The following is a 15947-nucleotide window of genomic DNA, read 5'->3' on the forward strand; positions in this document are numbered from 1 at the left end:
CATATAATGTAAAATCAAGGCAATAACACAAGAAATAAAAACTGTCTGTAGGCATAACTTTCTTATATTAGTTATCACCCAAAAATATGTTCACATTTTACAGTCTTGAATAAAGAAAACCCACTGATGTTCTGAAACATATTTGGGTCACATGAAAAAACAGTGTTTTGAATAACAGGCTGACCCTATATCCCATAAGTTTTACTGCAGACATGGCAAATACAAGAACTGCAATTCCAAAAGATGAATACTTGCTATCTTTATTGCATTATTAATAAAAAAACTCCCCCCCCCCCCATCTTCTTTGTTGCTCAGTCCTTTCCTCACACCCACATCCAGTTGCATAAACAATTACTCGTTCACTACCAAGTATATGGTAATACTGTTTTTAGTGTAAACAGCTTGCAGTTATGGAAACAATTCTTGTTGGCAGAATCGTGAAAACTGGCGCATAAGGGCAAGCTTAGATGATGATCAGCAGTGTGAAGAGGAGCTGTATATGAATGGTAAAATAGCTGTGTGGAGCCAGGGGTCGATGTCAAGTCATAGAAATCCAAACAGCAGTAAAGTGATAAAAAGTAGTTATACAAGTGAAACACCATTGCAAGCTGCCATCTGGTGTACATTCCATGTTTCTTCTTCTGATAAACCTATCCTTAGCTGGACAGCTGGAAGGGCCCCAACAGAAGAACCAGAAGGTATGTACAACCAAAGGTTGTTAAAGTAGTTATATGTACACAAGTAACTTTGATGTTGTTGTTAATATCTCACTAAAGTTAGTGTGTTGTAGAAAAATTATACTGTGGGCACTTTACAGGGGCACCTACACCTGCTGTTTGCTTAATAGATGCTGAAAACATCAAAGTTTATACTGAAGATGGCGAAGATTATGTTTCATCTCTTCAGTTTGAGGTTTGTATTTCAGTAGAATAATAATAAACTGAAGTTTTGAGTTATATAAAATCCTATCTGATCAATTCAACTTGTTATTGGATCCAAATGAACAGCAGAAATATAATTAAAAAGAATTAAGAGCACTTGATCCTCAAAATCCTTGCAAATCATAAAAAAGCCTAAATATTTGTTAAAAAAAATTTTCATGTTTCCCATTGCCTTCACAACTGTAGCATTTAAAGTAAGTATAAAGTTTGTGTAAGTCAGTGAGTCTATGTATGTCACATAAAGACATGAGGTGCTTCTACTGTTGCATTTATAAAGTCCCAAATACCTGACTAATGCTGTTAATCGTGGTGCACTCACCTCAGAGAAGTTGGCCAGAGGTGATACAAAACCCATGTCCTGGTTCTCTTAACAGTCTGTCCTTTGCATACTTCTATGATTATATCCCTTTTTCATCCTGCTCAGTATGAGTCCCAACGTAGGTGAGCAATATTCTAATGTGGCTCATGTAACTATTTTGTAAGCAGTCTCCTTTGTAGATTGATAGCATTTTACCAGTATCTTAGCAATAAACTAATATCTGCCACTGGATTTACTTAAGATTCACTCAGGCATTTGTATGAGTTGACTTATCCAATTAGGATTCGTTCATATTATAGTCATGTGAACTACTTATTGTTTTGCAAAGTGCACAATTTTACATTTCTGAACATTTGAAGCAAGTTGGAAATCTTTGCACAACTTTGAAATATTATCAAAGTCAGACTGGAAAATTTTCACTTCTATCATATGTTGTTGTTGTCTTCAGTCCATAGACTGGTTTGATGCAGGTTTCCATGTTACTCTATCCTGTGCAAGCTTCTTCATCTCTAATTACGTACTGCAACCTACATCCTTCTGAATCTGCGTAGTATATTCCTGTCTTGGTCCCCCTCTATGATTTTTATCCTCTACACTGCCCTCCAATACTAAATTGGTGATCCCTTGATGCCTCAGAACATGTCCTACCAACTGATCCTTTCTTCCAGTCAAGTTGTGCCACAAATTCCTCTTCTCCCTAAAACTGTTCACTACCTCCTCATTAGTTATGTGATCTTACCATCTAATCTTCAGCAATCTTCTGCAGCACCACATTTCAACAGCTTCAGTTCTCTTCTTGTCTAAACTATTTATCGTCCATGTTTCTCTTCCATACATGGCAACACTCATACAAATACTTTCAGAAAATACTTCCTGCCATCTAAATCTATACTCAGTGTTAACAAATTTCTCTTCTTCAGAAAATCTTTCCTTTCCATTGCCAGTCTATATTTTATATCTTCTCTGCCTCGACCATCATCAGTTATTTTGGTCCCCAGATAGCAAAACTTATATACTACTTTAAGTGTCTCATTTCCTAATCTTATCCCCTTTGCATCATCAACTACATTCGGTTGTCCTCATTTTGTTTTCGTTGATGTTCATCTTATAGCCTCTTTTGAAGACACTGTCAAGTTCCATTTAACTGCACTTCCAGGTCCTTTGCTGTCTGTGACAAAATTACAATGTAATCGGCAAACTTCAAAGTTTTTATTTCTTCTCCATGGATTTTAAGTCTTCCTCCAAATTTTTCTTTTGTTTCCCTTAGTGTTTGCTCAGTATACAGATTGAATAACATTGGCGATTGGCTACAACACTGTCTCACGCCCTTCCCAACCACTGCTTCCCTTTCGTGGCCCTCGGCTCTTGTAACTGCCATCTGGTTTCTGTACAAATTGTAAATAGTTTTTCGCTCCCTGTATCTGACCCCCTGCCACTTTCGGAATTTGAAAGAGGGTATTCCAGTCAACATTTTCAAAATCTTAGTCTAAGTCTACAAATGCTAGAAGTGTGGGTTTTGTTTTTCCTTAATCTGTCTTCTAAGATAAGTCATAGGGTTAGTATTGCGTTATGTGTTCCAACATTTCTACGGAATCCAAACTAATCTTCCCCAAGGTCAGCTTCTACCAGTTTTTCCATTTGTCTGTAAAGAATTTGTGCTAGTATTTTGCAGCTGTGACTTATTAAACTGATAGCTCAGTAATTTTCACGTCTGTCAACACCTGCTTTCTTTTGGATTGGAATTATTATATTCTTCTTGAAGTCTGAGGGTATTTCGCCTGTCTCGTACATCTTGCTGACCAGATGGTAGAGTTTTGCCAGGGATGGCTCTCCCAAGGCTATCAATAGTACTAATGGAATGTTGTCTACTCCGGGGGCCTTGTTTCGACTCAGGTCTTTCAGTGCTCTGTGAAACTCTTTGCGCAGTATCATATCTCCCATTCCATCTTCATTTACATCCTTTTACTTTCTATAATATTGCCTTCAAGTATATTGACCTTGTATAGACCCTCTTTTTATAGACCTTTCTGCTTTCCCTGCTTTGCTCCATTTGTGCTCTTGATATTTATCTAAGTGGTTCTCTTTCCTCCAGAGGTCTCTTTAATTTTACTGTGGGTAATATCTGTCTTACCCTTAGTGGTATATACATCCTTACATTTGTCCTCTAGCCATTCTTGCTTAGCCATTTTGCACTTCCTGTCGATCTCATTTTTGAGACGTTTTTATTCGTTTTTGCCTCCTTCATTTACTGCATTTTTATATTTTCTCCTTTCATCAATTAAATTCAGTATCTTTTCTGTTACCCAAGGATTTCAATGAGCTCTCGTCATTTTACCTACTTGATCCTCTGCTGCCTTCATTATATCACCTCTCAAAGCTGCCCATTCTTCTTCTACTGTATTTCTTTCCCCCTTCTCGTCATTTGTTCCCTAATGCTCTCTCTGAAACTCTGTACATCATCTGGTTCTTTTAGTTTATCCAGGTCCCATCTCCTTAAATTCTCACCTGGATGATTTTGCAACATCTTCAGTTTTAATCTACAGTTCATAACCAATAGATTGTGGCCAGAGTCCACGTCTGCCCCTGGAAATGTCTTACAATTTAAAACCTGGCTCCTAAATCTCTATCTTACCATTATGTAATCTATCTGAAACCTTCCAGTGTCTCCAGGCCTCTTCCACGCATTCAGCTTTCTTTCATTATCCTTGAACCAAGTGTTAGCTGTGATTGAGTTATCCTCTGTGCAAAATTCTACCAGGAGGCTTCGTCTCTCATTCCTTAGCTCCATTCCATATTCACCTACTACTTTTCCTTCTCTTCCTTTTCCTACTATCAAATTCCAGTTCCCCATGATTATTAAATTTTCATCTCCCTTCACAATCTGAATAATTTCTTTTATCTCATCGTATATTTCTTCAGTCTCTTCGTCATCTGTGGAGCTAGTTAGCATATATATTTTTACTACTGTAGTAGGCATGGACTTCATGTCTTATCTTGGCTATAATAATAAATTCCCTATGCTGTTCTTAGTACCTTACCTGTGCTACTATTTTTTTATTTATTATTAAACCTACTCCTGCATTACCTCTATTTGATTTTGTTTTTATAATCCTGTATTCACCTGACCAGAAGTCTTGTTCCCTCTGCCATCGAACTTAAGTAATTCCCACTGTATCTAACTTTAACCTATCCATTTCCCTTTTTAAATTTTCTAACCTGCCTGCCCAATTGACATTCCATTCTCCGATCTGTAGAACGTCAGCTTTACTTCTGCTGATAATGATGTCCTCCTGTGTAGTCCGCACTCATAGATCTGAATGGGCGACTATTTTACCTCCGGAATATTTTACCCAAGAGGACACCATCATCATTTAACCATACAGTAAAGGTCCATGCCCTCGGGGAAAAATTACGACTGTTATTTCCCGTTGCTTTCAGCCATTCGCGGTATCAGCACAGCAAGGCCATTTTGGTTAATGTTACAAAGCCAGATCAGTCAATAATCCACACTGTTGCCCCTGCAACTACTGAAAAGGCTGCTGCCCTTCTTCAGGAACCACATGTTTGTCTGGCCTCTCAGTAGATACCCCTTCATTGTGGTTGCACCCACAGTACGGCTATCTGTATCGCCAAGGGCACGCAGGCCTCCCCCCCCCCCCCCCCCCCCCTCCCCCCCTGCCAGTGGCAAGGTCCATGGTTCGTGGGGGTTTCTTTCATATAGTACTTCATTATAGATAATGACATCATCTGCAAGAAGTCTGTGAAATTATTGAGCTTACTTACCTCAGTTGACATTTTAACTTTTTGTTCCATTTATTAAATGGTAGATACTTGGAATATGTATAAGTAATCAGTGCCTGACAGTACAGTTATTGCCACAGCACACACACACAGAATGTGTCTCTTCAGTTCCCAGTACAGGACACTATGAGTGCCACTTCCATCCACTGTCATCACCAGCACATCTTGCAGCCATGATAACAACAACTACCATCACCTGAAGATGTCTGACAGTTGTGTTGATGAAATATGGGATCTGCACAGTGTTATCCATTGGCAAACATGAAGAAGTGTATTTGCAATACACACAGCGGGAAACCCTGAAAAGTCTTATCTGGTGCCTCTGTGGGGAGGAGATGGCCAGTGGCATATGAGAGATGAACGAATTATGTAATAAGGGAGGTAAATTACAGTTAACAATGACAGTTTTATTGAGTTGGCATTACAGGCAAACTACCCCTACGTTTGCTAAATTAACACCATACTGGCTCTGCATCCAGTAGTAAAATTAAGTAATGGGCTAGTGCAGCTCTGGTGAGAAAGAGGGTACATTATACATGATGGGATCTGCACATAGTGCCCATGAAATTATCACTACACCTAAAGACCTCTTCAAACCTCTGCTGTATCCTGGGACTGGGTATATAGCACTACCTGGGTGCTAGCTGACTGGACTAAACAAGAAGCTAAAGTTTGCCAGATGGCAAAGTATGCCTGTCTTTGTAAACTGAATGCCAAAACCAAATAGACCATGACAATGCAACGTGTTTAATCACAGGGACAAGATTATGAACAGCATACCAGTTACAGTGCTTGAGAAAAGTCTGACCTTTGCACCTGGGCAGCCCCAATGCAAGATATGATAGCTGGGATGCAATGGGCAATTTTGAAACCTCCCAGTGACATTGCCGAAGAGCTTAGGAGGGACACATGTTGAATTTTAATATAAGCCTCACATAGGAAGTTCAGTATTACTTCAGGAGAAGGGAAGGCTCTGTGGGACTTGAGAGCAGACAGAAACCCTCATTTTACCAGCCAACAAGAGAAAGGCCACTATCCTTCTCTTGTGAATTGACTACAACAAGAGTACAGATGCACTGCTCAGTGACCTGTGTATTGCAAGCTAAGTGAGGATCTGACTGGCAAGGTTCAGAGAAAATCTCTAAACCTTCTCTAGAAGAATTCCGTTCCACCTAATATCAAGTGAATCAAGTTCCCCCAAGAATGTACGGCCTACTAAAGATTCACAAGGGTGGATCACCTCTTCGTGTCATAGTAACCAACTTTGAAATGCCTACCTATTTTTTAGCTTTATATCATGCTTTGTCGTTGTGACCTGTCCTGGGAAACTGTGGCCTTCATATTTAGAATTCAGACGACTTTGTAGGAGGTTTTGGTCAGCTTAGATGATGTATCTTTATTTGTGAAAATGCTTCTATAGGACTCATTAGAGCTTATTAACAGTTTGAGAAACGCATTATAATATTGTTTAAACTTGTGCTTACCTCAACTTATTTCTTTTTTAATGATCAATATTTTGAAGAAGTAGATGGTGTCGCCTTGGGAAGGGCCCTGTCTCCCATAAAAGACCTAGAGGAAAGAGCACTACAGTCGACAAATCTTCAATCTTCCTCCTCCTGGCCATATGCTGACAGTACATGTATGGTTTGGCACCATGGAATGGAGCCACTACATCTACATCTACATCTACATCTACATCTACATCCATACTCCGCAAGCCACCTGACGGTGGGTGGTGGAGGGTACCTTGAGTACCTCTATCGGTTCTCCCTTCTATTCCAGTCTTGTATTGTTCGTGGAAAGAAGGATTGTCGGTATGCCTCTGTGTGGGCTCTAATCTCTCTGATTTTATCCTCGTGGTCTCTTCGCGAGATATACGTAGGAGGGAGCAATATACTGCTTGACTCCTCGGTGAAGGTATATTCTGAAACTTCAACAAAAGCCTGTACCGAGCTACTGAGCATCTCTCCTGCAGAGTCTTCCACTGGAGTTTATCTGTCATCTTCGTAACACTTTCACAATTACTAAATGATCCTGTAACGAAGTGCGCTGCTCTGTGTTGGATCTTCTCTCTCTCTTCTATCAACCCTATCTGGTTCGGATCCCACACTGCTGAGCAGTATTCAAGCAGTGGGCAAACAAGTGTACTGTAACCTACTTCCTTTGTTTTTGGAGTGCTTTTCCTTAGGATTCTTCCAATGAATCTCAGTCTGGCATCTGCTTTCCCGACGATCAACTTTATATGATCATTCCATTTTAAATCACTCCTAATGCGTACTCCCAGATAATTCCATAAATTAACTGTTTCCAGTTGCTGACCTGCTACATTGTAGCCAAATGATAAGGGATCTTTCTTTCTATGTATTCGCAGCACATTACACTTGTCTACATTGAGATTCAGTTGCCATTCCCTGCACCATGCGTCATTTCGCTGCAGGTCCTCCTGCATTTCAGTACAATTTTCCATTGTTACAACCTCTCGATATACCACCGCATCTTCCGCAAAAAGCCTCAGTGAACTTCCAATGGCATCCACAAGGTCATTTATGTATATTGTGAATAGCAATGGTCCTACGACACTCCCCTGTGGCACACCTAAAATCACTCTTACTTCAGAAGACTTCTCTCCATTAAGAATGACGTGCTGCAATCTGTTATCTAGGAACTCTTCATTCCAATCACACAGTTGGTCTGATAGTCCATATGCTCTTACTTTGTTCATTAGACAACTGTGGGCAACTGTATCGAACGCTTTGCGGAAGTCAAGAAACACGGCATCTACCTGGGAACCCGTGTCTATGGCCCTCTGAGTCTCTTGGACGAATAGCACGAGCTGGGTTTCACACGATCGTATTTTTTGAAACCCATGCTGATTCCTACAGAGTAGATTTCCAATCTCCAGAGAAGTCATTATACTTGAACATACTACGTATTCCAAAATTCTACAACTGATCGATCTTAGAGATATAGGTCTATAGTTCTGCAAATCTGTTCAATGTCCCTTCTTGAAAACGGGGATGACCTGTGCCCTATTCCAATCCTTTGCCTTTTCCAATCCTTTGGAACGCTACGCTCTTCTAGAGACCTACGGTACACCGCTGCAAGAAGGGGGGGACAAGTTCCTTTGCGTATTCTGTGTAAAATCGAACTGGTATCCCATCAGGTCCAGCGGCCTTTCCTCTTCTGAGCGATTTTAATTGTTTCTGTATCCCTCTGTCATCTATTTCAATATCATTTTGTCATCTGTGTGACAATCTAGAGAAGGAACTACAGTGCAGTCTTCCTCTGTGAAACAGCTTTGGAAAAAGACATTTAGTATTTCGGCCTTTAGTCTGTCATCCTCTGTTTCAGTACCATTTTGGCCACAGAGTGTCTGGACATTTTGTTTTGATCCGCCTACCGCTTTGACATAAGACCAAAATTTCTTAGGATTTTCTGCCAAGTCAGTACATACAACTTTACTTTTGAATTCATTGAACGCCTCTCGCATAGCCCTCCTCACACTACATTTCGCTTTGCGTAATTTTTGTTTGTCTCCAAGGCTTTGGATATGTTTATGTTTGCTGTGAAGTTTCCTTTGCTTCCGCAGCAGTTTTCTAACTCGGTTGTTGTACCACGGTGGCTCTTTTCCATCTCTTACAATCTTGCTTGGCACATATTCATCTAACGCATATTGTACTATGGTTCTGAACTTTGTCCACTGATCCTCAACACTATCTGTACTTGAGACAAAACTTTTGTGTTGAGCCGTCAGGTACTCTGAAATCTGCTTTTAGTCACTTTTGCTAAACAGAAAAATCTTCCTACCTTTTTTAATATTTCTATTTACCGCTGAAATCATCGATGCAGTAACCGCTTTATGATCGCTGATTCCCTGTTCTGCGTTAACTGTTCCAAATATTTCAGGTCTGTTTGTCACCAGAAGGTCTAATATGTTATCCCAAGAGTCGGTTCTCTGTTTAACTGCTCAAGGTAGTTTTCAGATAAAGCACTTTAAAAAAATTCACTGGATTTTTTTGTCCCTGCCACCCGTTATGAATGTTTGAGTCTCCCAGTCTATATCTGCCAAATTAAAATCTCTTCTCAGAACTATAACATGGTGGGGAAATCTACTCGAAATATTTTCCAGATTATCCTTCAGGTGCTCACCCACAACAGTTGCTGAGCCAGGGGGGCCTATAAAGACATCCAATTACGATGTCCGAGCCTGCTTTAACTGTGACCTTCACCCAAATTTTTTCACATTTTGGATCTCCGTCAATTTCCTTCAATACTATTGCACTTCTTACCGCTGTAAACATGCCACCCCATTCACTGTCCAGCCTGTCTCTGCGGTATACATTCCAATCTGAGTTTAGGATTTCATTACTGTTTACATCTGGTTTCAGCCAACTTTCTGTCTCTAGTACTATGTGGGCATTGTGACCGTTTATTAATGAGAGCAGTTCTGGGACCTGTCTATAGACGATCCTGCAGTTTACTATTAGCACATTAATATTGTTATTCCCTGTTGCATTTTGCCTACTCCTGCCTTGCCGTGTCTCAGGAGGCGTCTTGTTGGGCCTAGGGAGGGAATTCTCTAACCTAAAAAACCCACATGTGCACTCCACACGTACTCCGCTACCCTTGTAGCCACTTCCTGCGTGTAGTGCACGCCTGACCTATTCAGGGGGACCCTACATTTCTCCACCCGATAGCAGAGGTCAAGAAATTTGCACCCCAGATCTCTGCAGAATCATCTGCACCTCTGGTTTAAGCCTTCCACTCAGCTCCAAACCAGAGGACTGCGATCGGTTTTGGGAACGATACTACAAATAGTTAGCTCAGATTCCACCCCGCGAGCGAGGATTTCCTCCTTCACCAACTCTGCCAACCGCCTGTATGAACTGAGGATGACCTCTGAACCCAGATGACAGGAGTCATTGGTGCCGACATGAGCAACAATTTGCAGTCGGGTGCACCCAGTGCTCTCTATCGCCGCCGGCAGAGCCTCCTCCACATCTCAGATGAGATCCCCCGGCAAGCAGACAGAGTGAACACTGGCCTTCTTCCCCGACCTTTCTGCTATTTCCCTAAGGGGCTCCATCACCTGCCTAATGTTGGAGCTCCCAATCACCAATAAACCCCTCACTCCATGTGCCTGATTGGACCTTGCTGAAGGAGCGGTCACATGTCCACCAACAGGCAGAGCGGGCGATGACACACGTCCAGCCTCCACATTGGCCCTCCACCTCGTGCTCCGCGAACGCCGCTGAACCTGCCACTCTCCTTGGGGAGAGGGTGGCCCAATCGCGCCCGGTACCCATGAAGATGTCTCGACAGGGGGGACAGTGGGTGAAGCATGTAACACCTGGGGTGTGCCATGCGATGCACCAGACTCCCCACTACCACTACACTCCGAGGCAGCAGCCTGAGACGGCTGGCCGTGGCCTTCAACACGTTCAGTTGTTTGCGAATAGTGGCCAACTCCTCCTGCATCTGTAAACAGCAGTCACACATCCTATTCATCCTACCTATGTGTCTGTTGCATTTTAACTCACTCTATTGGACTATACAGTTTACCGTGGAATTGGAGAAAGGTGGCAGCTTACCATTCCCGGATGACATTGTTGGAAGAAAAACCTACTGAATGCTGGGACATAGTGTCTACTCCAAACCAACTAACACAGAGTTATTTGCAGGCGAAAAACTGTCATCGCCCTGTACAATGTGGACATGTCTTATGCTTCCTGGTACATAGAGCATAAATTGTCTCAGATCCCGACAGACAGCCAAGTGAGCTGCAACACCTAAGAACAGTGTTCCAACAGAATGGTTATTCTGATAAACAAATATGCAGTGTGTTCCAAGCAAATGTATGGATGTAAATGAAGATGCTGAGGCACCCACTGCAATTGCTTTCTTGCTGTATTTTGACAGCATGTCTTCAGGAATGGAAAGAATCCTTAAAGAGGCACATCAAGTGTAGTTTTTGTCTATCAGCAAAACTGAGGAATTTATTGTTTTTGGTCAGAGATGATATTGGTTTTAGAAAACACCGCATATATAAGATCCCACACCAGTGTAGGAAATCTTATACAGGGCAGATGTGTCGCACCATACAAGAACATTGCGTTGAACACCAGTGATACACACATCTGGACCAACCTGGTAAATCAGCTACAGCGGAGCATTGCCTGAATAAAGAACATTATGTGTTTTACAAGAAGACAGGTTTTATTGTCAGCATAATCATTCTGGGATTATGTGGTACTGGCTGCCATGAAATGAAAAGAGAAGGAACCAGGTCCTCTGAGTGTGTCTGGCAGCACATTTGTCCTCCGGTGCATACATGGAAGCCCTCTCTTCACCTCTTAGTAGGGGTCACTATGAATGCTGCTTCCATCCAGCTGTTGCCGCTTTCCCATGCGTGCGTAATTCCTACTTCTGGCCAGATGAATTTCAATGAAAATGTGTAATTATCACTTGTCACATCCTGTAGCAGTGATGAAACCATCTACTACCAACGGAAGATGTCGAACAGTTGTGTTGATGAGATATTCTTGTACTCGAAATGTGTGACAAACCCAAGAAGTTTATTTGGAGTAAAACAGAATTAAAAGTTCATGTTGTGGTCTTCAGTCCTGAGACTGGTTTGATGCAGCTCTCCATGCTACTCTATCCTGTGCAAGCCTCTTCATCTCCCAGTACCCACTGCAACCTACATCCTTCTGAATCTGCGTAGTGTAGTCACCTCTTGGTCTCCCTTTACGATTTTTACCCTCCACGCTGCCCTCCAATACTAAACTGGTGATCCCTTGATGCCTCAGAACATGTCCTACCAACCGATCCCTTCTTCTGGTCAAGTTGTGCCACAAACTTCTCTTCTCCCCAATCCTATTCAATACTTCCTCATTAGTTATGTGATCTACCCATCTAATCTTCAGCATTCTTCTGTAGCACCACATTTCGAAAGCTTCTATTCTCTTCTTGTCCAAACTATTTATCGTCCATGATTCACTTCCATACATGGCTACACTCCATACAAATACTTTCAGAAATGTCTTCCTGACACTTAAATCTATACTCGATGTTAACAAATTTCTCTTCTTCAGAAACACTTTCCTTGCCATTGCCAGTCTACATTTTATATCGTCTCTACTTCGACCATCATCAGTTATTTTTCTCCCTAAATAGCAAAACTCCTTTACTACTTTAAGTGTCTCATTTCCGAATCTAATTCCCTCAGTATCACCCGACTTAATTCGGCTACATCCCACTATCCTCGTTTTGTTTTTGATGATGTTCGTCTTATATCCTCCTTTCAAGACACTGTCCATTCCGTTCAAATGCTCTTTCAAGTTCTTTCCAGTCTCTGACAGAATTACAATGTCATCGGCGAACCTCAAAGTTTTTATTTCTTCTCCATGGATTTTAATACCTGCTCAGAATTTTTCTTTTGTTTCCTTCACTGCTTGCTCAATATACAGATTGAATAACATCAGGGAGAGTCTACAACCCTTTCCAACCGCTGCTTCCCTTTCATGCCCATCGACTCTTATAACTGCCACCTGGTTTCTGTACAAATTGTAAATATCCTTTCGCTCCCTGTATTTTACCCCTGCCACCTTCAGAATTTGAAAGAGGGTATTCCAGTCAACATTGTCAAAAGCTTTCTGTAAGTCTACAAATGCTAGAAACGTAGGTTTGCTCTTCCTTAATCTAGCTTCTAAGATAAGTCGTAGGGTCAGTATTGCTTCATGTGTTCCAACATTTCTACGGAATCCAAACTGATCTTCCCCGAGGTCGGCTTCTACTAGTTTTTCCATTCATCTGTAAACAATTTGCGTTAGTATTTTTCAGCTGTGACTTATTAAACTGATAGTTTGGTAATTTTCACATCTGTCAACACCTACTTTCTTTGGGATTGGAATTATTATATTCTTCTTGAAGTCTGAGAGTATTTCACCTGTCTCGTACATCTTGCTCACCAGATGGTAGAGTTTTGTCAGGACTGGCTCTCCCGAGGCCGTCAGTAGCTCCGAAAGTTCATTTAAAGCTTATTTATTGCCACCAAAGACTTTAATGATAGTCACTGTGCCAACAAGAAGTTTCATTATTATTGCAAAAGAGATCAAAAATCTGCAAAGACTTATGAGAGTCTACTCTATTTACACAAGAGGCAATTTTTAAATATGTGTCGGTTAGTAATAAGCTTTTAATTTTCACATAAAATATGAAGTTGGTTAATTAATTTTTGTTCGTTTACAGGTTCATGTGTGTGGTCCTGGTATATATTGAATAGGCCCCACCACAGTACTGTATCATACCACTAGAGAAGCCAAAAAAAAAGTTTCAGGCTACTGATGAAGTGAAGTATTGTGAGGTAATTTGTTTTCAGCAACAGAAGAAAATGTTCAGCTGTATCAGGAGGATCCAGTTGACTTCTTTAACTGTCTGAATTTTTCCTGACACAGCAGCCCATTTTCCATTGCTGTCGAAAAAGATTACGTTACATTACATTATGTTACCACATGATAAGGCAGACTGCCAATCGCTAGTAAAGCATTTCCAAAAAAGATGAATTTGTTAAGATCTATGACAAAACTAAGTGTTAGGAACTCTTTTTTTTTTTTTAAGATATTTGTCGGGAATGTAGCTGTTTATAGAACTGAAACATGCATAAGAAGCATTTCAGACACAAAGAAGACAGAAGCTTTTGAAATGTGGTTCTGTAGTAGAATGCTGAAGATTAGATGAGTAGATCAAAAAACAAATGAGGAGGCACTGAATCGAATGAAGGGGCAAAAAAAAAAAAAAGGTTTTGCATCGCAACTTGACTAAAAAAAGGGATTGGTTGATAGGACACATCATGAGGCATCAAGAAATTGTCAGTTCGTAATTGAAGGAAGTGTGGGGAATAAAAACTGTGAAGATGACAACAACAACAACAACAACTACTACTACTACTACTACTACTACTGCTGCTGCTGCTGCTGCTGCTGCTGCAACTACTGTGTTTTATCAAAGAGTTGTGCAAGTTTGCTTTAGCTCCTCTGGGGGTGTGCTATGGTACTGTGGCGCTACTGCTGACATACAATTACAAACAAATAATTGAGACGGGAAAGTAGTCACCAGTCATTTGCAGTTCAGTTTGCACTTTATTGCAGATCTATATATCAGCTGCAGTGTATAGCTATCATCAGTGTGTATGAAGTGCGTCATGTAGACTCAATAGTTTTGTAAGCTGAATGTGCATGACTTGCTTCATATACACTGATGATAGCTATACTGTAATTGGAATTTAGATGTGCAATAAAGTACAGATTGAATTGCGACTGATTGCTGACTTTCTTCCTGTTTGAATTGCATCACAGTCACTGTGCACAACAGTTTCACTGGAGTACAGCTCGATGAAACCAATGATTAATTAGATAATTGTACTTTTTTGAGGTGATAATAAAACTGTTATGACCGCTCCTCATACATGTTACCAAATTTGTGGAACTTCCTACAACTGACTCTATGTGACCGTGGAACATTACTTATTGGAGGCCAACTGAAGACCATATGCAATGATTGTATTCTACTATAGCTCAGTGGTGAGTGACTGTAGCATTGCTTATGTTGCTCACTTCAAGAAACGAAGGAAGGGTTTTACATAATATTGAAATAGACAGCAAGTAACAAAAATGGCATTGTGTTGTCATCATCATTGGTGCACAAGTCACCAAAAAGACTTGCACTATGTCACTGAACAACCCCAGATAGGGTCATCCAACAAGTAATGCCTTACGATCATTTCATTTCACAATATAAAATACAAAAGTTGAGAGCAGTACTTTTACATCTCTGACAGTGAAGTTACTTTATTTCCCTATTGACTGTGTATTCTTAAAATGACATTCATATTAAGTTATATTTTCTGAGCAGAATTTCAGGCACATATGTTTCTGCTGTGTAGCGTACTAACACTCTCAAAGGATATTCTAGACTACAAAATTTTATGTTTCAGATGTTTTATTAACTTAAATGTTTTCCTGCTAAAAGTATGCATTTTTGGGTGCAAAACAATTAGGGCTACAAGATATTCCAGTATATCTTTGATAGGTTTGCATTCTAAAATTCGAATTATTATGCAACAGAATTTTTCAGTAGTACAACCAAGGCCTGCACCATGTTATTCATTGTTGGGAGAGATGTTTCACATTGGAGAATGAATACATAGAGAAGCACTAACAGCAGAACACAACTTGAGTTTCTCTAGTTGATAATTAAAACTTTCTGACTATTCCTCTTGCATTCCTTATTTATGTATCGCATGGACATACATATAAAATGTACACAATGGAGTACAAAAGGAATGTGCAAGATCTCTGGTTGCAACATGTACACAACTGCCAAGATGGTGCACCGTGTATATTTGAATGCAAGAACAGGGTGGGTAAAAGTACACAAATGGAATCTGAACCAGAGAGAGAAAGAGAGAGAGAGAGAGAGAGAGAGATAAGAAACCATGATGAAAACCATAAAAGTGCAGGATTAAAAGAAAATAACCTCACACACTAGATGTGGCCATGTGGCCAGAGACATGATGCGGGAAAAGGATCAGAAATGTCATTGCATTAGTTACTTGGATTTATGGTATAGTGTATGGAAAATGCGTTGTAGGCAGTATGTTGCTCAGAGATGGATGCTAACTTTCAAAGAAATAATTTTCAGATGGATATTGTTGTGTCAGCTGCTGTGGGTGTCGGAACTGACACAAACAAGGAAGGAGAGAAGTTACAATGACTGGTGGCAAGAATCCAGGTCATCTGTACGTTAAACTTTCAGATTGTTACAATACTTCAACTTTAAAAAGAAAATAAATAAAACTTAACTTGAGGTATGTGCTTTTGTGCCTC

At 40.5% G+C, this 15947-nt stretch overlaps 1 protein-coding gene across 2 annotated transcripts in view; it reads left to right on the plus strand.

Annotated features, from left to right (window-relative positions):
• The window catches only part of LOC126333765 (anaphase-promoting complex subunit 1), a 353884-nt gene that overhangs the window by 37946 nt on the left and 299991 nt on the right, over window positions 1-15947 (plus strand). For both annotated transcript variants that reach the window (XM_049996770.1, XM_049996779.1), the window contains exons 3-4: window positions 434-698; window positions 818-912. In XM_049996770.1, coding sequence (XP_049852727.1) covers window positions 434-698; window positions 818-912 — 360 coding nt within the window. The remainder of the gene's footprint in view (window positions 1-433; window positions 699-817; window positions 913-15947) is intronic.

This window comes from Schistocerca gregaria, chromosome 1 (genome assembly GCF_023897955.1).
Source record: "Schistocerca gregaria isolate iqSchGreg1 chromosome 1, iqSchGreg1.2, whole genome shotgun sequence".
Taxonomy (NCBI): domain Eukaryota; kingdom Metazoa; phylum Arthropoda; class Insecta; order Orthoptera; family Acrididae; genus Schistocerca; species Schistocerca gregaria.